Source organism: Ursus maritimus, unplaced genomic scaffold, assembly GCF_017311325.1.
Source record: "Ursus maritimus isolate PB19 unplaced genomic scaffold, ASM1731132v1 scaffold_26, whole genome shotgun sequence".
NCBI lineage: Eukaryota > Metazoa > Chordata > Mammalia > Carnivora > Ursidae > Ursus > Ursus maritimus.
Genome location: NW_024425119.1, coordinates 11701224 through 11722418, shown reverse-complemented (window position 1 = coordinate 11722418; position 21195 = coordinate 11701224). Strand labels below are relative to the sequence as shown.

General features: G+C 46.3%; 1 protein-coding gene across 1 annotated transcript in view; it reads right to left on the bottom strand.

Moving 5' to 3' along the window:
• Positions 1-300: 300 nt before the first annotated feature.
• The window catches only part of ETV6 (ETS variant transcription factor 6), a 186129-nt gene continuing 165234 nt past the window's right edge, over positions 301-21195 (bottom strand). The window contains exons 5-8 of the mRNA XM_040642165.1: positions 19149-19694; positions 6869-7011; positions 4864-4964; positions 301-969 (exon numbers count right to left, since the gene is read on the bottom strand). Coding sequence (XP_040498099.1) covers positions 864-969; positions 4864-4964; positions 6869-7011; positions 19149-19694 — 896 coding nt within the window. The 3' untranslated portion in view covers positions 301-863. The remainder of the gene's footprint in view (positions 970-4863; positions 4965-6868; positions 7012-19148; positions 19695-21195) is intronic.

The following is a 21195-nucleotide window of genomic DNA, read 5'->3' as shown; positions in this document are numbered from 1 at the left end:
GGACTGCAGCACCTGTGAGGTTTGGGGCCTCCCTCCCATGGGTAGCCAGATGCCGGGATGTGGGTCTGATCTCGCGGTGCCGTCTGCAAGGCACCCAGACCACTGAAGCCGACCCGGCGTCACCAACGCTCAACACTCTCCAGGAGGCTCAACTCTGCTAAAAGGCATGTGAAGCTCGACAGCGGGCGGGGAGGGAGGACAGACAGGAGGCAGGGAAGGAAAGAGCGAGAGGGAGAAAAAGAGCTCTCCTTTTCATTTTATCTTTTTTAAAAGCATCTTTTTTTTTTTTTTTTTTTTTTCCAGCCAAGACCCAACAGCAACAGGCACAAACCTGATCCACGTGGCAGGATAAAGAGGAACCTGAAACCCTTTGCAAGTGTTCTCTTTCCTGACCAGCTGGGCTTGCCGCACTTTGTGAGATTTGCAAAAAATAGATATATATAATAGATATATATTTCCATAGGAAAACAACCTCAGATGTCTTCCCCTGTATGAATGATGAAAAGTCAAACCGCATGGTCTTTAAAAAACAAACAAACAAAAAACCGAAAACACCATGAAACTAACAATAGGTGGACGGGTGAGGGTGAGGAATTACAGATGGAGAGGTTCCACGTAAGGAGGAAACGGAACCAGGAGTCCCAGGCTCGTGCCCTCGGCCAGAATTCCAGCCCCGCCTTCGCTGGGTGGTTTGTCTAAGGTGCTCTGGGGGCCCTCCTGCTACGCGAGACAAGTGTCACTCCCACTTCCCGGTCTCTTCCGGTTCAGCTCTCAGCCGGCCTGCTGGCCACGCCTCCAGGGCCCTGCTGGGCATGGGAGCCCCCCCGCTGCCGGCCCCCCGCTGAGGCCGGGGCTTGGTTCCCTCAGCACTCGTCTTCTTGGTACATTTGTTCATCCAGCTCCTGGGACTCAAGGTGCTCCAGACGGTCCGTTCGGCCACTCATGATTTCATCTGGGGTTTTCATAAACCTTTGGAAGAGGAGATGGGGGAGTCCAGAGATTACATTTTCCTCAAGTTTGTCCCCACCCTGAACTCTCAACTCAAAGCAGAGGCCCCATCACCTCAAATAGCTGGAGAGCTACTGAACCCGGCCACTAATGCTAACTTACTGGAAAGAGGTGCCCTTTCTCTGACAGCCTGAAAAATGGCAAAAAGAACTATAAAGAGAGTCTAGAAGACAGCCCCCCTTGGAGCTGTGCAGTGCCTCGTGCACGGCCATACGAGGGAACCCTGGTACAGCTCACTGATCCGTGTTTCTTATTTTTAGAGAGATTTTCCAGTGACCTCTGAGAGTTGTAGATCCGTTTCCATCCCAGACCGTGAGCCCAGGGAATGGTATGCAAAACTTGAATTTAACTCAAAGGATACAATTAAACGTCAAATGGAAAATTTTCCTAACAGGGCAAGTTAGTGGTGCTGTTGGAAATCAGAAAGGCAAAAAGAAAAATCCTTTTCAGTGTTATCACTGATCCACGCTACATGTTAGAAATGAACCCCCATTTGTCTAGCTTCCTGCAGCTGGGCGCAAACGGCAAGCCTTATCTTCTCGGTGGAAGTAACATCAGTGACTCGTTGCGACCATGACCTCCCTGGTTCAGGAAGGTGGGCTGGGTGCAGACACTGCCGCCTCACCGTGGGAGCGCCCCCCGACAGCACCACTCGGGCCTGCACACCTTTCCCTTCCCAGGCCCTCTGCCCTGCACCACATGAACTGTCTGCAAACAGGCTCTTTCTCCTGCCACTCCATGTTCAAAAGCCTGTGATGAGCACTTATCAGATAACGCCAAGGATACACTCTTCAGCTGGCCCACCTGGCCTCTTGGTCATTTCCACCCAGGAAACTCTGGGCCCCCACTGTTTATAAGCATGAACCCTTTACTCTAGCCCGGCCAGCCTTTTTTTTTATACCAATCACGGCTCAAGCCTTCCTCCAAACCTTATCTGGCCTTCTCTCTCTACTCCTTTCTCTGAGCTCTGCCTCATCAAAGAGCCATGTAATAGCGCCGGTCCCTACTGAAATCTCCCTTCTCTCAATACCTACAAGTCCTGTAAAGAGTACCCACAATTTAACACTTTGCTTGATTACACGCTGGGTTTTATACCAAGAAGTCTTCATTTTGTGGCAAGTCAGGCTTCCAACACTCATTTCCTCAAAAATGACCAACTCTCCTCACTAATAGTGCTATTCTGTCTTTTTATATTGTCGAAAATCACTCTTGGAAGCCTACGAACTTTCCAACTACTTCTGCTTCTCTATTTTGCCCTTTATTGCTGAACTTGTCAAGCAGTATGATTTGTCAAGGCTGCAGTCAATCTTCTCCTTTCATCCCCTAACTAAAACTTCTCCCCACCATCTAAAGTCACTAACAACCTCCGGAGGCCAAATCCACACATATGCTATATTTGGTACTGCAAACTACCCCTTTCTTCTCTTGACTACTTTTCCATAATAAGCTTCTGATAGTCCATATCGGTATGTCAAAATAAATTTACTGAAAGCCTCCATAAGGTATAGAACAGAATTATAGAAAATATAATCCTCTCCCTTCTAGAATCTTATGACCTAGTTGTGGGGAGAAGGACTTCACATATACAACTATCGTAAATGCAAATCATGAGGCGGTTTAGGGCCAAGGGAATCCAAGAGATGATGGAGGAAGATATCTGTGTGTGTTTGAGCAGTTGAAGAAGGCCTCATGAAGGGCAGGACACCTGAGATGGACCTAGAGGGCATGCAGATAGATAGATAGGTAGGTAGATTTTTTTTTTTTTAAAGATTTTATTTATTTGTCAGAGAGAAAGAGAGAGAGAGAGCACATAAACAGGGGCAGTGGCAGGCAGAGGGAGAAGCAGGCTCCCTGCTGAGCAAGGAGCCTGGTGTGAGACTTGATCCCCGGATCCTGGGTTCATGACTTGAGCCGAAGGCAGACGCGTAACCGACTGAGCCACCCAGGTGTCACAAGGGCATATATATTAAGAAAAGCAAAAGTGAAAGGGATATACGTTTCTGGCACAGGGACTCCTATTAGTGTTGTAGGGCAGCTGGCAGGGTGCGTGATGAATTTGGAAGGCAGGAGAGTGGACCAGAGGTAGAAAGGATTATGAATTAATCTAGGGGTAAATCATAACGTCTAGACAGGGAAGCAATAATAATGCTTTTGCCTTTCTTACATCTTCCAAATTCTCATGAAAGTGCTTGTCATTGGTAAACTCCGACCTGGAACCTGCTGGTAAGAAATCTCGGGAATTGTGGTTTCCAGGCTTCCAGCCCCAACAACATAGAATGCAGTGGAAATGGTACAGAAGAGCCAAGGACGATCCAGCACAATGACTAACCTGGATATGGAAGAGTCACTGATAACTCCAGTGTCAAGGTTGGTCACTTAGAACAACGGTGACGCCACTGATGAGTAACAAGAATTCTGCATGGGGGGAGGGGAGGTTTCTAGTATGCAAAGGTCTGTCTTGAACATTTCATGTCTGAGATATCAAGGTGGTATTTCGGTGGACATGTACTATGAAAAGCTCTTGGAAACTGAGATGTGGAATTTCAGGAGGATTTTAGAGCTGGGTACAGAGTCTAACCATTAAGGTGATAACTGAAGCTATGTAATGGGATCATTTCATCCAGGAATGGTAGGCGCCGAGGACCGAGTTTAGGGAGAAGGATGAAGGGGAAGCATCAGCAGAGCCAGAGAAAGGAGGATTATTATTTTTTTTTACTTCATTCATTCTGTTTCCAACTCTTGAACAGCCTTTTCTGTTGTTGTTGAAGCTCTCCATTGTTTCCCCTCTTCCTAAGTTATCGTAGCTCCTGCTGCTAACATCCAGGTTCTCTGCTTTTTCCAGTCTACCCCAGCAAGCTCATCTACTCGTACCGAGTGTCACTTTCTACCTGTGTGTAGATAATTCCAAATCCATCTCTCTAGCCCCATCCGAAACTCATTTCTGTCCCACCTGCCAAACCCATAACCTAACGTCATGTGTGTTGACCCCACCTTCTCCCAGCCTTTACTGGGTCTCCCCGTGGCCATTACCACCAGTGTCAATTACCACCACTTCTACCTCTCCTGATTGGTCCTTTAGATCCCTTCTTCTTCCTCTTCTAATTCTTTCTCCTCTCTTGCATAGTACTTGGAATCACAATCTATGTGGTAGGTTAAATGGTTGGAACTCATTAGCTGTGAGGAAGTCTGGAAAGAGGAATGTCTACTGCAGCAGCTTTCAGACTCTTCTGATTATAATGCATCGTGAAAAATACATTTTATATCATGACTCAGCACGTACAACACACATACACCCCCCCCAATTTTCATGAATCATTAGGGACTCTTATTTCACGTGATACAGTCTGGTATTTTCATCTCTATTCTATCCAATTCGGTTCTATGTCATTAAAAAAAAACAGTTGTGACTGACTCATTAAATCTATTTCTTGATTCACAAATGGGTCATGACCTGCAGTCTGACAAACACTGGTTCAGGACCTGGCTAACAGAGTTGGGAACCTGGAAGCCTCCATTTAATACTTCGACGATGTTACTTCGGTTGTTCCTCTTTACTACACTGGATGTTAACGCCAGGTAATACTATTTGATCACTGCATTATTTTGAAGGTGACTCAGATTGTGTTTACTTAGTTTTGGCTTTCCTCTAGGACAGACATAAGTAAAAAAAAAAAAAAAAAATTTTTTTTTTCCTTCTAACACGCTAACCACCCAGCATCCGGTATCCAATTTGTAGCCCTGATGGCTTTGAGTGTCACACAGGCAGGTAGAGATCTTAACAGTCTCCCTCTTCCCTCTTATTTAAAGAAAACAATATCCTCCCAAAAGAAGGAAAGGAGAAAAAGGAAGTGCTACCTGAACAAAAGCCTTTGTCCTGGCTCCTTCCTGATAATGTTTAGTTTGTAGTAATGGCGCAGGGCTCTGGACATTTTCTCATAGGTCATGTTTGTTCTGTTCTGTTTGTTCAAAGGAGGAAGAGAGAAAAAAAGCACAAAGACACAGTGAAATCAACCTCCGAAAAGACGCTGGGGAGCTATTCAAATAAAAGCTCGTCAGCTGCTGGCAGGCCCTGCCGGTTGGGGAAAGCTCCCCGCTCATCGGCCCCTCCCCGCCCCCCGGGTGCCCACCCCCTCTGCTTCCCCACACGCCACCAAGATGTGTCCGAAGGTGAATCACCTTTTGTCAGAAGCCCCGGCGCTGCAGCTAAGAAAGCGTATCCCGCGGCAACCTCCCTTGTTTCCTTTCCCAAGACCAAGCTCTGCTCTGCTCAGTTTCCTGCAGGGTCCCCATATCTGTGGGCCATCCTTCACCTTCTGACCCACAGAGAATTCCTTTTTTTCTTTTCTTTCTTTCTTTCTTTTTTTTTTTGTGGCAGTGACCTTTCTCCAACTTGTGTTTCTGGTTTGTCATTTTAAGGAAGAGATTTTTTGTTGTTGTTTAAATTCCTGTTCTGGAAGGAAGAATACAGTGGTTCTGAGCCCCGGGGGCTAGGGCACAGTCGGACGCCGCGGCGGGATTTTTCTCGGTGACTCACACACTGAGGAGTCTGTCAGCAGGGCCTTGCCGTATTTGGTCATGGCCTACATCAGGTCTTCCTCAACGTGGCCTGGGGCCGGCCGGCCGGCGGGGACTCAGGCTGCCAACCAGCCTCTGGCCCCTCTCACTCGGTTCCCCTGGTGGTGTGCCTCCCGGGTGTCTTGCCTGCTTTGTCCCACATCTACCGGCCTGTGCTCAGGCCTGGACGTTGGTGACTCATTTGTTTTATTTCGAGTAGGGATACAGATGTATTTACTTAAATATTTTTTTGAGGGGGGGGCAACTCTTTGCTCTGTGTCTCTATTTTCTTTTCCTCTCCTGTGGTAAGAACACTTAACATGACATCCAGCTCTTGACAAACTGTTAAGTGCGTCCTACAGTCGTGGTAACTAGGTACAAGGTTATAGAGCAGATCTCTAGAACTTACCCATCTCGCTTAATGGAAACTTTACGGCCATTGATTTGTACTCCCCCCTTCCCCCCTCTCCCCCACCCCTGGCAACACCATTCCACTCTTTGGTTGGATGAATTTGTCCATTTTTGACACTTCCTATGAATGGAAGCAGGCAATGTTTGTCTTTCTGTGACTGGCTTATTTCACTTAACGTAATGACCTCAAGATTCCTCCATTTTGTAGCCTGTCACAGGATTTCTTGCCTTTTTAAGGCTGAGTAATATTCCATGGTATGTATACATCATTGTTGCATCATCCAGTCATCTACAGTGGACACTTAGGGTGTTTTACCCAGTTTTTACATCCACGCACTTTGACAGTTTTCCTAACTATAAAAGATTGCATCTTTTAAATTCCAGTCCCTCTTTGCAGCGTGGAAAAGTGTGGGGCAAACAGTTCCGGCCTGTCTGCTTTTCAAGGGGATGTTGCAGACTGGAGGGTAAGCACCTCCATGGAGAATGGGGCTTTTGCAGACATGGGAGTTTCTAACCGAGCAGAACAGAAGCGACCCTTCCCCACGCCTTGTGAGTCCCAGAGCCCTGTGGAGCTTCCCTGTTCCCCTGTTCCTGGTGACAGAGGGGCAGCAGGGCCGGCTCGAGGGGATGGGATGGAGGGCTGCTCCCAACGCGGCCCTAACAGACGCAGGGGGTGTGAAGTTAACTGGCCCCTGGCATAAGTAACAAATGGAAAGTGGCATCTTTAATTATTTCCTTCCGTTTGCAACTGTCTAATTGTTCGCCCCGTGAGGAATAAACTAAATAATAAGGGGCACACTGAGGAGGCAGAAGCCAGGCAATTATCCTCCCACCCGGAAGATAAAGGCTTTATTTTGGCACTAGTCAGCAGAGTAAATAGCTGGTACCCTTTTACCTTATGGTTTCCCCACAGTCGAGCCAGTCCATTGGGATCCACTATCCGGAATATTTTGGATTCTTTGTCCTCCCATCGGATGAAGTTTTCGTACCGGCTGTCAGAAAGCAACTGATAGACGTAATCCCAAAGCAGTCTACAGTCTACAGAGGAAAAGGGCAAGAAGACACTTTTGAGTAGGTTTCTTGTTGAGACACTAAGAACAAGAATTAGAAAATAATCAAGTAATCACTTCTGCCTCCCGCGGATTGACAGTCTTTCTTATTTCACAGTGAGGAGACCAGGGCCCAGAGAGACCTGGCAGATGGTGCTGGAGAAAGGCGACCTTTGACCTCTGGAGGCCTCGGAGACCATCCTGGCCATCTGCCTCCCAACCACAGATGGGGACGTGACAATCTGGAAGAGGAAGCAGCTTGTCCAAGGTCATGACCAATGAACTGAACTTGAGCAGAGCTCATATGAAAGACAGCAAGCCAAAAGAGGGGTAACACTAGGCAAGGTCAAAGGGCGAGTAGAGAGCCCCAGGGTTCCAGGCAAGCAGCATGGTCTAGTTGGTGGCGTGACAAGATTACTCTGGGGTTGGAGGCTGAATGGACAAAAACGAGAAGATCGGGGCAGGCTACCACGTGGTACAAAAAGAAGTGTGATATGTGAAAGGCTGTGGGAAAGAAAATTCTGGTTTGCTATGACTGGGAGCTGTGGTTAGCATGGTTTTCAAAAGAGGACAGATATTTTCTCATTACGGCCTATTTTGGAGTTCTTTAACGTTGTTTTCTTACAATGAAATCAGGGTAGAAAGGAACCCAAGACAAAAAAATCACTTTTCCCATTTGGAGGACTGATGTTCAGTCACTTGGTCAGGCCACAAATATTTATTGAGTTAATACAGGCCAGGCACTGTGCTAGGCTGAGGGTCGGCATATTAAAAGAGAAGACACAGACTGCACGCTTCTCCTTTGTCCTAGTGTTTTCTGGATGTGCCGAAATGGTATGCGGTTTGCCCTCTGGCACCTGTGGATAGGTGGATGGAGGCAGACATGTCCTATCTAGGTGTGCTTTCTGGACCGGCCTCCAGATGAGAATAAGCGGCTCTGATTTCCAGGGGTACGTTGATTCTGGGAGCCTCGGCAGGCCCTCGCCAGGACTGGTAGTGAAGGTTGATGACTGAATTCTGTGTGTGTGCTCAGCACTTTCCTGGAATCCTTTCTAATCCTCGGAGGCCCCAGGTGGCTGGGGTTTGAATTCCGGGTCTCCTGCACGACACCGTGCTGACTTCCTTCTGTTGGGTGAGGCCTGGCACACCTGGAGGGGAGTGTCTGAGACCTGGAATATTTTAGAGTCAACACGGTCACCTCCCAGGGAATGAAACACACCCTTCTCGGGAGTCTCTTTACAAGGGGAATTGAGTCAGGTCACCTTGGGCAAGTTTCTTAAATCTCCCTGAGGTGGTTTCCTCATATGGGAAACAGGAATAACACGTCCTTTACAGGATTACCGTATTTGTGATGGTGCAAGCGAAGGGAAAAGTCATGAAAATAACAATGCCATGTATTGGGTGCTATGAGCAGGCACTGTGCTTGTATTCCACAAGGATGGCTGCACTTGACCCCGGTGACCCCTCGAGAGGCAGGTGCTGTCGCTATCCTATTTTATGGTTGAGGAAGCTGGGCCTTAGAGGGCTTGGTAATTTACTCCAAGGGCACAGCTTGGGAGTGACACCTGTAGGAGTCCAGGCTCTGCACCGCTCTTTCTGAGGTGATGTCTGTTCTCAGAGACATTGGTTAATAGGTAGATATTTGTACAATTTTAAGGCTTCCTGGAGCAAGGTTTCGCTCTGTTCAGCCTTTCCTCTGAAGGGCAAAAGGAAATGTAGCATTTTCTATAAGAGGCTTTGTCTTTCAAGAAACTAACATGAAACTTAACGCGACCATAAATCTTCTCTTATGGTAGCCTTCCCCGCCCCTCCTCCCCGCCCCCAATTATCTGTGTCCAAACATTAATGGGATGTGTGAATTACTGTGTTTGAGGACAGGACAAACCACGCTCTTCTTGAAGCAAAAACACCGCATACTCCGGGAGCTGAACCCCATTCTGGAGAGCAGGGGGACCCAATCCTCGCACCATAAAGCACCTGGAGAAGTCAGTGTCACACTATTGCAGGCTGAGAAGAATCTAGCTCATTTTTAAGGCACTTGTCATAGGACGACTCTAGTTGCTACGCAAAGCAGTGAGGCAACGTGTCTTAATCCTCCTGCCACCTCCTTGTCTCACGACATTTTTACTACAAATGGAAATCAGCAGGCTGAGCTGTGGACTCAGTGTTCGTCCTACCATCAAATGGCAGAGACATTTTAATTTCCCCACAATCGCCTCCAACTGGAAAACATCTGACAAAACCAAATATCGTCATCTAAAATGCCAGTAAATTAGAAGGAACAACGAAGGGGGTTGGTGCGTATAGCCCCTCTATTGCTTCTCTACAGGGGAGAAATTGTGTCCGCTGCAAAGAGGCCTGATGGCACCTTTGGATTCATCTGGATTGGGAACGCAAGTCTCCAGAGTGTTCATTTGACTAACAATAAAAAACTGTCTTTACTAGTTTGATGTAAAGGAATTGTGCCCATAGGAAGGTGAACAATATATTGCTACTCCCCTCACGTCTCAGCCAACTGGAGCTAAAGCATAAAGTGGATGCTCCTTCCATCCCCATCCGCACGTGGACTTCTACTTCCCTTGTTTCTGTGGCTTCTGTTTTACTGTCGTGATGCATTCTATTTCTCATAAAATAGTGCAGTGTGTACCAGGCCATTTCTCCAAGTAAGGGCTTAACCAGCACTGGGCTACCATGCTGGTTTTTCAGAGGCATCGAACTTGGACCTTTATGTAAACCATTACCAAAAAAGATCGAGAAAGTTGTCTGGTCTTTGGTGGGTAAATGAGGCGCAGGGCTTACCAGAGAACAGACTTTACCTGTATGTTTCAAGAACACTTGATTCTTGCAAACTTTTCCCTTTCACAAATGTGAAAATAACCCCAAACAAACTGCCAACTGATCACTTTAAATGACATTTAAACCAGCAAAGCCAACTTTAGCTGAGTAATAAAAATATGTTGACATTCAAGACATATTGAATTACTCAGTCACTAACGGAGGTAGCAACAGGAATTTTGTGGCAGAAAGCAGTTGTTTCAAACTCGGAGTGTAAGTGGCTTTTATAACACTATTGATTGTTTTGTTTCTTTAGTTAAAAATTATTCCAGATGATAAATATAAATGCCTGACCACATAAGATTCCTTCTTCCTTCCTTCCTCTTCTCTTTTTCTTTCTTTCTCTTCTTTCTTTCTTCTTCCTTCCTTCCTTCCTTCCTTCCTTCCTTCCTTCCTTCCTTCCTTCCTCCCACCCTCTCTCCCTCCCCCCCCTTTTTTTAACAACTGAAGTTCAAGCCACTGGAGTTATTTTGTTTTTAAGATTTCAATGAAATAAGAAGCAGATCCTTTTTAGTTCCCTAGATCCTCTAGAGGTTGTTAACCTGCAATTTGTCAGCTCTGTCGAAATCCACATCTGCTCAGATACAATGTTATCTGATCATCAGCGAAAATGCTTAATACTATATAGTGAAACTCACCAAACTCTATAAATACAAGATTATCCTATTATAAAGCCCTTGAACATGCATGTGAAAAAATTTATATTACAAGGTAGTCATTAATTTTAAGTGCATTTCTCTTAAACTAAAGGGTCTTCTATATTGAGGTGTGTGGGTATTCTAAACAAATGCCCATTATTTGGATCGTCTCTTCCACGAGAGGAAGTTTATAAAAGGGTTTAGCTCCAGTGAAGTGCCATTTTTCAGCTGCAGAGAGAACATTCTCTCTCTTGCCTGCTGGGTGAGGTGCCCTGGGTACCCACAGCTAAAAGGCATTGTAAAAAATCCTTTCCTGTGGTTAAGGAGGAATATTTTCACTCCCACGTCTGTCTCCTACCAGAGACTCATTGTACATGCTCCCGGAGCAGAGATTGTAAAAAGATGGGCAATTCACACATAACCAACATGGTTTCTAATGAAAAAACCATGCTAGACAAAACTGATGTTTAAAAATCTGAGTGGGCAAGTCAAGTTATTGACAAAGGGAATGTTTAATGATGGTGGTTAATTAAAATTTTGGGAAAGCTTCTGAGAAAGTAATTTTATGTTGTTTTAACTGCCCAAATGGAATTTTAAATGAAGGTCTGTAAACGGCAGTTCCATGGGTATAATCACCAACTCATCAGACGCCGAGTGTCCCTGTTTCATTTCTTTAAATTTATTGCAAAAGTTAATAAATTCGTTTCAGCTTCAAGAACAAAACAGGTAAGTAAAAATACAAAATAAAAAGTTGCTACTCTGCTTTAGAGCAGTGGTTCTAAACGAGGGGCAACGTTGCCCAGTAGGGAAGGAAGGTATTTCGCAATGTCTGGAGGTAATTTGGGTTGTCTCAACTGGGGTGGAGGATGCTACTGGCCTCTAGCGGGTAGAGTCCAGGCATGCTGCTAGATAGCATGACCCACAAGTCCGCCCCCATCCCATACCCTAACAAAGAATCATCTGACCCGACCGTCAAGAGTGCTAAGCTTGAGAAACTCTGCTTATAGAAACACGGGCTTTACAACATCCACAGCTCCGTTTTTTTTGTTTTTTCCCCCGTGTTCTGTCCTCAACTCTAGATCAGCCATTACCTGGAAGCAGAAAGTTGATAAATCCAGTGCTGTGTTGATACACAGGGGTGTGTTTGCAGTGGGCAGTTGCTTGTGCTCTGCTGCTTAGGGCTTAGGAAAACAGAAACCGTATGTGTGCGGTAGCAAGCTGGGTGGGGGAGAGGCTAAGATGAGGAATACAGATCTTGGCTTCCTGGCCCCACGGGGGCACAGGGACTACAGCTCCCAACGAGGCTGGCCCTTTGCACCTCTGGTTGCATGGGGTGTGGAGTAACAGGTAAGTAACAACCAAAATAAAAAGTTGCCACTCTGCACGACAGCAGTGGTTCTAACCTAGGGACAATCCTGCCCCGGAGGGAAGGGAACACTTCAAGCTTCAGCCCCCCAGCTGGAACCTCGCAGCACCCGGCCCCTGCTTTGCTCAGGTGGGGGCAGCCTGGGAAGTCGCACCCCTAACCTCCCGGCAGTCACGCTGTATTACAGAAATGTGTGTCCTTCACACACACTGCAATTTCCAGTCTCCTCAAGCTCCTTCTATTATTTTCCGCCCAGCCACTGTGGCTGTTCCTGTTTTATCTTTTAAAAACGCTGTCCTGAAACTTCCTTCTCTTTTAGGGCTCTTTGATTTCTCCGTAGTTCACAGTGCAAATACACGGCAGTGACTCAGCCAGTGTGAGAAGTCGGAGCCCCGAGGGACATTCCTGAGCAAAGGCTCCGAGGTGAGAGGGGGCGCAGAAGTGAATCTCCAAGGAGATAAGGAAATTAGGGCGCCTCAAAGGGGTGCCCTTTGCAGGTCACAGGCCTGCCGGGTCAATGCCCGGGCCAGCTCCAGGTGGGCAGTGGGGCTGGCTGTACCCGCTGCTCTCCCCTCACTCCCTGCAGCCCTGCAGTAGAGCAAAGAGAAACAGGCAGAGAAGGGACCCTAGGGCTTGGTAATTCGCCGACTGGTGCTGCGTATTTACATATTGTCTCATTAGTACTCCAAAGTGCCTGGAAATAGGTATTAGTATTCTCATTATGATGGAGAAGGAAAGCAGGCCTCAGGGACAGTCAGCGCCTCTGCTGGGAGACAAGGACTGGATTCCAATCCTGCATATTTCAGAGTCCACACTTTCCCACAGGCCCACACCGCCTCCTGGGGAATACTGCGGGCCAGCTGTTGATTGGGACCCTGGGTCGGGAGCCCTCGGGGATCCTGCAGAGGGTTCTCTGCCTGAGACAGTGTGGGATGATGTGGCTCTTCTAGCTGGTACTGAAACTCTGGGCCCCTCTGTTTTATGGAGACATCCCATAACGCTGTCCTTTCCTTCCCTAAAACATACGTTGACACACCTGTGTGCAAAGGCGCACATATGGATGTCCACCTTACCACCAAGCCCGGGGATGAGGCTGTCCCTCACCGCTGTCATACTAAACCCTTTAGGCTTCTCTTTTATAACATCGTTTTCCCCTCAAGGCTGCGCTTGAGGCTCAAATGAGCTTCATTTGAAACCGTGTCACCAGCACTAAATACTGCTGGGGAGGAAGTCGATGGAAACAAGAGGAAGAGGACAGACTGACTTCCTCTAGTCCTTGACCCCCTGCGGACACACCTCCAACTGCTTACTCGGGCGTCTCAGGCTTATTTTTCTTCATCTGATTTAAGATTAGAGGCTTCCAGGACTGAATTTCTGTGCCTATAGAACTCATCCAGTCAATGAAACCAAATCAGGAAAGTACATTGTTCTAGTCAGGTGACAAAAAAGCAGTACGGGAGACTCCAAGTTTTCCTTGATTAAAATCTTTTTGTTTCTGTTGAAAATGCAACCTTGAGAGATAATAAACATATTTTTGAAAGTCCCTTTAAAGATCTGAGAGATTGCCATGACATGTGTTGTAAGAGGGTTGGGAGGGGAGGGAGCACGTGCTGGGGGGAATTTTATGTCTCATCTGCTCCAGGATCAACCAAACAATAATGTCCTCACCAACCATGAAGAGGCTCATGTTTGCAAAGAAAATCAGGGGACTAGCAAAAGTTGTGAGATAAGCACCAGAAAAGAATTCGTCTCCACTGGACGGGTCACAGACCCGGAACAAGCAAATCCGTACAGACCTCCAAAATCCCCACGTTTGTGCAGCAAACGGAGGAGTATGAATGGATTATAAACCAGTTCGCCAATGCATCTTGCTTCCTTGGCAGATTTTTGGATTAAGGCCAAGGAAGGGACAAGCAGACAGGAAGATTTTAATGGAACTGAAGAACTTTAAGAGAAAGCCAAAACGACTTAAAATTTTTCTTTTAAGACTTAGCTGTCTATAGTGAAAACCAAAGCAGGAGCTAGTTTGTTTGATGGCGTGAAGTCAGAGGGATGTGGCCTTATGTCGGCAAAGACATACAATTCGGCATTTAGAGACGCTATACCCTATCACCTAGAGAAAAGCCCAGCACATAGAGAGATACATGATCATTTTTGAACAAATGAATGAACGACTTAACGACACCATCCGAGTATGCAAAGAAAGAGTTTCTTTCACTCGGCTGTATTTTACTTCTGCTCACGATGTTATTGTAACTATTCAGGACTGGTCTGCAAATAGCCTACAGTCTCGAACTTGTCTCCTTTCTTACATCACTTGTTATTGTTCCTTCTACATGTTTTAGGCATGCCTCATCCTCTAAAGTGCACGTAATTCCTTGAGAGCAGGGACAGCGTTCTCTCCCTCCGTAGCCTCCATCATGCCTACGACTTCGAGCATACGGTACATACGCGTCAACAATGCCGTCGAACGGGGGGCAGCAAATGCTTCCTGTCATGTTGTCTACAAATATTTTAGGCTCTGCTGGCCATACCATCTCTCCTGCAACTGCTCAACTCTGCTGTCACGGCACAAGAGCAGCCACAGACACTAAGTGATCGGGTGTGGCTGTGTGCCAATAAGACTTGATTTACAAAAACAGGCGGTGGCTGATTTGGCCTGCGGGCCAGAGTTTCCAGGCCCCTGCTCTGGAGTCCAGGTCAGAAGGAAACATGTGTTGGAAAGAACACTGGACGAAGCTCAAGGCTAGACTCTGGATGTGCCTGAATCTCCGTTTCTTCATCTGCACAGGCCCCTTCCGGCTTTGGAATCAGCGACTTCTAAGAATGAATGTCAGTATGTACTGAAAACATGACTCACGGCATCACCAGCGCCAAGCCTCGTCACCTTATGGTGCGCGCTGCTAATAGACTCTTTGGATATGAAACACATGGGCAAGGCACAGGCCGGTAAAACTTTTGTGGGCTGAGAAAAGTGCTAGAAGGTTCACAGATACTGTCTGGACCCCTGCCTCCTACCACCCCCCACCAAGCAATCGCTTCATGAGCATAACAAACAGAAAACAAGCCCAGAAAGAAGCAGTTTGTTCACTGTTCCATACACCATTGGCTATTCAATAAAAAGTTTGAACCCAGGGGTCTTGTCTCACTAACTCTCCCCCATAAATTCTTTTTTTTATAATAATATTTTTTTATTATATTATGTTAGTCACCATACAGTACATCCCTGGTTTCTGATGTAAAGTTCGATGATTCATTAGTTGCGTATAACACCCAGTGCACCATGCAATACGTGCCCTCCTTACTACCCATCACCAGTCTATCCCATTCCCCCACCCCCCTTCCCCTCTGAGGCTCCCAGTTTGTTTCTCAGAGTCCATAGTCTCTCATGCTTCATTCCCCCTTCTGATCACCCCCCTTTCTTTATCCCTCTCTTCCCCTACCGAACTTCCTAGGTCTTATGTTCCATAGATGAGAGAAACCATATGACAATTGTCTTTCTCTGCTTGACTTATTTCATTTAGCATTATCTCCTCCAGTGCCGATTTCTCCCATAAATTCTGTCTATTCTAACTTACTAACCTCAACAACAGTCCTTCTTATCCTTTGAAAAATAAGAGATACCTTTATAAATACGCTACGTTATATTTAAATAGATCTAATCTGTGGTTTGTATTTAAGCTATTACCTCCTAAACTTCTTTTATTGATTATTTTAATTTTTCTACAAGGCCAATACCTAAATAAATGATCATAACTTCGCACGTCACCTCTAAACTGTATGCTACATCCCAATTCTGAGATATTAAAAAGTGAGAAAAAAAAGAATGGAAGAAATATGTGAGATTTTTAATGGGCTTGGATTCCCAAGATTTACATTTCTACCTGAAAAGAAAAAATATACTGGGCCTTATCTTGCTTTGGAGTTTTCTCCATCTGGAATGACCTCTTTTCCTCTAATCTTCATTGTTCATATTCTAAGCACTGGTAAGCCCAGCTAAAAGCCAGCCACTCCACGGAGCCTTCCCTAACACCCCTACAGCACTTAATAGGAGTCCTTCAAAGACACCATACGTTGCACTCAGCTTTTTCAAGATAAAGATTGTATCTTAGACCTTCTGGAACCCCCCACTCCCATGAATGCAGTCCAGGGTCTCCAACACAGAAGATGCCCAAATATATAAATCCTAAAGTAGTAGAGCAAATGACATCTCAGTGGACAATAATGTGGCTTTAGTTTTTGGTCCGCATTCATAAGCCACGTGCCTATCCGTACCCTACGGTTCCGTGTGTCAGTGGTGTGACATTCAGCAGCACCTTCACCTCTTTCTGGGCTATGCTCACTGACCACGCTGAAGGAACTAAGTTTGCTCATCTCACATCTGCTTTACAGATATGAGGCCTTTTTACGGCTGTTAGTAATGCCAGAACTTTACCCTGTACATAGGAATTACCCAATGAGCTCGACCCCTCCTAAACAGAATTTCACAAGGATTTGAGGAGTCCAAAAAGACACTTATTACAAGGGTAGGAATGCGGGGACAGGGATATCCCAAGGGATACAAAGGAGTCTGGAGTTGTGGTAAGCTCTCTTTGGAGGGTCTGAATCAAGACTAAGTATTAGACTGTAGACTTTCTACCCCTCTCATTTCACCCTTGAGGAAAACAGCGACTTTCAGTTAAATTCACCAATGCTGGATTTGGTTAAATTAGTTAATACTTACATCTGGAGATTTTTCAACTTTCGAGTATATCATTAGAGCACTAAGGATAAATAATTTGAGGGGATTCTCTCATCCTGGAAGAGTTAATGCACCCCCAAAGGATCTGGGCCCTAGGGTTATTCTAGACGAATGTTCTGACTTCCTAGGGTCCTAAAGAAAAGCCTTGATTCCCCTCTTCCGTGTGTTCTTGAGAGAGACACGGCGTCCGTGGGTACCAAGGTTCATTGCTGGGTTGGTATGACAGCCCCTGGAGCGTCTCATTGACGAGGCTACATCCATCACTGAACAGTTCCGATGTTCAGAATAAGATTTAAAGAAAAATAGCACAATTTTTAAGAGACTAATATTTTAACATTATATTATAAACCTACTAAACAAGGGAGAAATAACTCCGTACCTCTAAGTAATGGAACTTTCTTGATGTAGGGGCTTATCTTAGATTCCTAGGAAGTCTGTGATAAGACAGCCTGACAGAGGAGGAGGACAGGGCAGATGTGCTGGGGAAGCCAGATCCCGTGAGGGCGGCTCTACCAGCAGCAGCCAATGGCAGCAGTGACTGTCCTGTTGACCCTGTCACCCAACCCCTCTTTGACCTTTGCTTTTCTGGGGCTCTGTTTCCTCTGTAGCTTCCCCGGTTCAAACGACCTTCCATATAAAATGCATATAGCACTAATCAGCTGCCTCTAAGAGCTGTCCTGAGAATTATAAACAAGTAGACAGTATCTGCAAAATGTCCGGTACTGCTGTGTAGACCATGCAAGACACAAGACAAGAAGGGTATGTATAGACAGGAAAGGTCTGGCCTGGGAGGCACAAGACAGGTCATTTATATTCTTCACAGTAATATCCTGACCCCATCCTCTTCCTCTAATCATCTGGGGAAATTCACATGTTTTGCCGAAGGTCTCTGTCTCTTTATAAATCCCGTTTTGTTTTTTTTCTTTTCACAGTTTCTTTTTTTTAGATTAAAAAAAACCCCATACATACATACATATACATATATGTAAAGGTAGAGAACACAAGAACGTGAATCCCTGTGTATCCATCACCCAGCATACAGCCATTAGCTCACAGCTAGTCTTATTTTATGTACACCCCACCCATGCCCCACCCCCAGCGCCATGGAATCATTTTGAATCAAATCCTAGACACAGATCATTTCATGTTTCATAGTTTTTCAAACATATAAGTCATCTTTCTTTGGCATTTCATTTTCTTGATTCAACATCCCTGATGTAAATGATTTGTAACACTAAGACTAAGGCAACACTGGAGGTACACTTGGAACCAGAGAAAAATTTAGGAACACAGAATTTAAACAAAAAAGGGACAATGAGTCAAGGCAGAGGCAGTTAATGTAGGCTGTAGGACTTGGTGCTGTCACGCCCTTAGGAGCACTGTGCCATCCTGGGGCTCAGCGGAGCTCTGCCCTGGGATACCTGTTCATGGAGGAAGGGGGCATTTCTCGCCTTTCCCTGACCGGGTCTGACTTCCGCCTCCATGCCTCCCTCCCACTACTGAACACATAATCACCTTCAGCACCACGCCACCTCCCTGCAAAGCCTTACTTCATTCCTCCTGTCAAAATGCACCTCCTCTCTGCTTTGCTCCCACAGCACTGAATTATCCTAGTACACAGTCAGTACTCAATAAGTGCACGTGCACTGGATGAATGGGACCTAGGACTGACTTTATTCTGCCTTATGTCTTAATGGGTGGTTTTCACATCTGTCTCTCCCAGGAAATTTTAAATTCCTTGAGGACATAACTATGTTAAACCAGCTCTGTGTCCCCCTGCTTCTTAATGCATTTATCTGTGCATAGTGGGTGCTCAATAAATGTCTCACGAATGGAGATGTGCTCTAGGAAAAGAGCTACTCTCGCCATGTGGCTGGAGGATTAAGTGTCTGGAGAATGACTTCATGTAAATTATGGGCAGACTAGCACAAATACAATGTGTAGATTTTTTTCCCTGGTTTCCACTGGTTTCTTGTCCTAGGGAAGCACATTTGGGCTTGTCATCATAAAAGTAAAAGAATTTGGGAGTGGTTTCCTTCGTCCCAATGACCCAGCAACACCTGCCTCCAGCACCATAATCGTGTTTTTCTCTCCTACCTTCTCCCAAGGTGAAGGCTACATTGAGTTACTGCCCATAGAACAGAATTACAGGTCTGAATCGGAGACAAAGGTTCTTTATGCTGTGTCTGGTCATTAATTAGCTGCTGGAAACTTCAAGACAGGGCCATTAGCATGCTCATAAGCCTTTTATTTTAAATGTTTTCGCTTAGCCACGATGCTGATGTGACTCTCCTTGTAAGCTGGACGTAGGACATTTGTTTCTTAACATTTCTGAGGCTCATTAACTACTCCATCCCAGCGGCTCATTAACTAGCCCATTAGGGATTTCACTTCATTCAGGCAGAAGCCTCCACTTGCCCTCACAGAGCCTTTGAGGGCGCCTAATTGGGAACGGTGTGAGGCTCGCTGCAAGGCTGGGGAGAGAGCGGGGCTTTGTCAGGTCTCCCCGGAGGCCGGAGCGGCGGCGGAGGGGTGCGCTCACCTACCTGCTATTCTCCCAATGGGCATGGCGTGCTCCTCGGGCGGGGAGACAGACACCATGATGTGGTTCATGTACGCCAGGTCTTCCCGATGCGAGAGGTTAATGGGCTTCCCTTCCCTATGCAGCCCATCCTCGGAGAGCCTGGACTGTTTGAAATCCACGGAGTGCCGGGGGTTCAGGATCAAAGGGTGCATGATGGGGCTGGGCATCAGCTGGATGACGCGGGTGCTCTCCTGCCGGGGGCTCGATGGCTTCTGGTGGGGCTCGGAGGACGGCGGGCAGTGGTTATTCTCCATGGGAGACACTGACAGGGGGTAGGGCTCCTGGTGGTTGTTTTCCTGGTGGAGCCTCGGCCCCTGGGCCCTCTCGGCCGGGGAGAGGCGGCGGATCATGTTGTCCAGGGGGGACCGGAGGGGCCGCTGCTCGGGGTCGGGAGAAGGCCGGTGATTGGCTGTGACAGGTGATCTAGAACGGTGCAACAGTTCAATGGTGGGGGGGTTGTGGTGCACGTTCTCCACTGGTGGCCGTGGGGTCCTCTGGACACAATTATCTGTGGAGCAGAGGGAGAGACAATCACTGACCTTGCTGCAGTTCTAATCGTAGGGAACAGTGAGTGGAGCCCGGGCGTGTGCCGGGCAGACCTTTCGTCCCTCGAGACGGAGTGTCTTTTCCACTGCTTAAAAAAACAATTGAAGTGCACATACTTGAAATTCTTTTCCTACACTAGACAGGCTAAGAATGTCTACAAGCATTCCATTAATCACTTACTAGTGGCTTATAAACACAAGGAAGCCAAACTCGTGTTCTTTAGCTTTTTGTTACTTGACTCTTCGATGTGGCTTTTGGGGTCCTTAAGGGTTTCTTTCTAGATGTTTTCACTGACTTATATTTTCATAACTAAATTTATATGTTCCCTACCTCTGGGACATTGTTATTGGTGTTAATGATACTATTATTATTACTCCTAAAGTAGTTATTTTATCCTTGGTACTGGATTATATTGTTTAAATGTATAACATTCCTAGGTAGGAGATGCTAATACCAGTACTCCTATTTTACAGGTGACAAAACGGAGGCATGAAGAAATTAAGCAACTCACTCAAAGACACACAGCCAGTGAGGGAGTGAGACCCAGACTCCAGTAAGATTCTAGAACCTAGATGTCCATTACGATACCTGCCACTTTGCTATATCTAGAAACCAAGGGGGAAAGGTATAGCAAAACCTGCTTTAAGCATGGACAGTGGGCCTAATTTACAGACTGGCAACCTTGTACTTGAAAGAAGATTTAGGATCACTTTGTTTCTGAGTGCAGAGACCCTACAAAGGCTCAGAGACGGGCAGAGTTAAGTAAGGTAAAGGAGGGAAGGACCCCTCCAACAATGCCTCCGGCCCATCCCACCTGAACTTGCAAGCTGGTAATATCTGAGCAGGCACAACGTCGGAAATGTACACAGCCCAGCAACGGAAGCAGTTCTGTGGGCTGGGTTGAGGGGGACCGGTATACATGTGGCTTTAGGAGTCCCTGCTTACAGGGAGGGAAGACGAAAGCCTGGAACAAAAATGGAGCTTTCTACGGTGCCTCCCACTCATGTTCACGAGGTTTCTCCGGCTGTTTGCAGAGCTGTCTCACCAAAAGGATGCACATGCTTTCAGGTCCTTGTTCTGGTCAAAGATTTGTCCATGATTCTAAGTAAAGCAAGTCAAAGATCCCTCCCTCTGTCCCTTATGACAATATCTATATGAAAACCACATAAAGGGGATCTAGGAATCTGACAGGGTTAGTAAACAGAGCCTGAGCTGCTAGTGTCTCAGAGCTTTACACAGGATTAACAGAAAAATAAGGACTCCTCTAGACCTCGGTTACATGAGACAGTGAACAAAAGGAATGTTGTTCACGATCACTAAATAGTATCAGCTTGAAGGCAAAGGGTTTATTTTGTAACTACTGTGTAACCTGCTGCTGTGAATTTAAAAGTGCTTACTTGTTAGAATAGCTATCAATGGGGGACGGGCTTAATAAATGATACTATAATCTAAACAACGGAGGC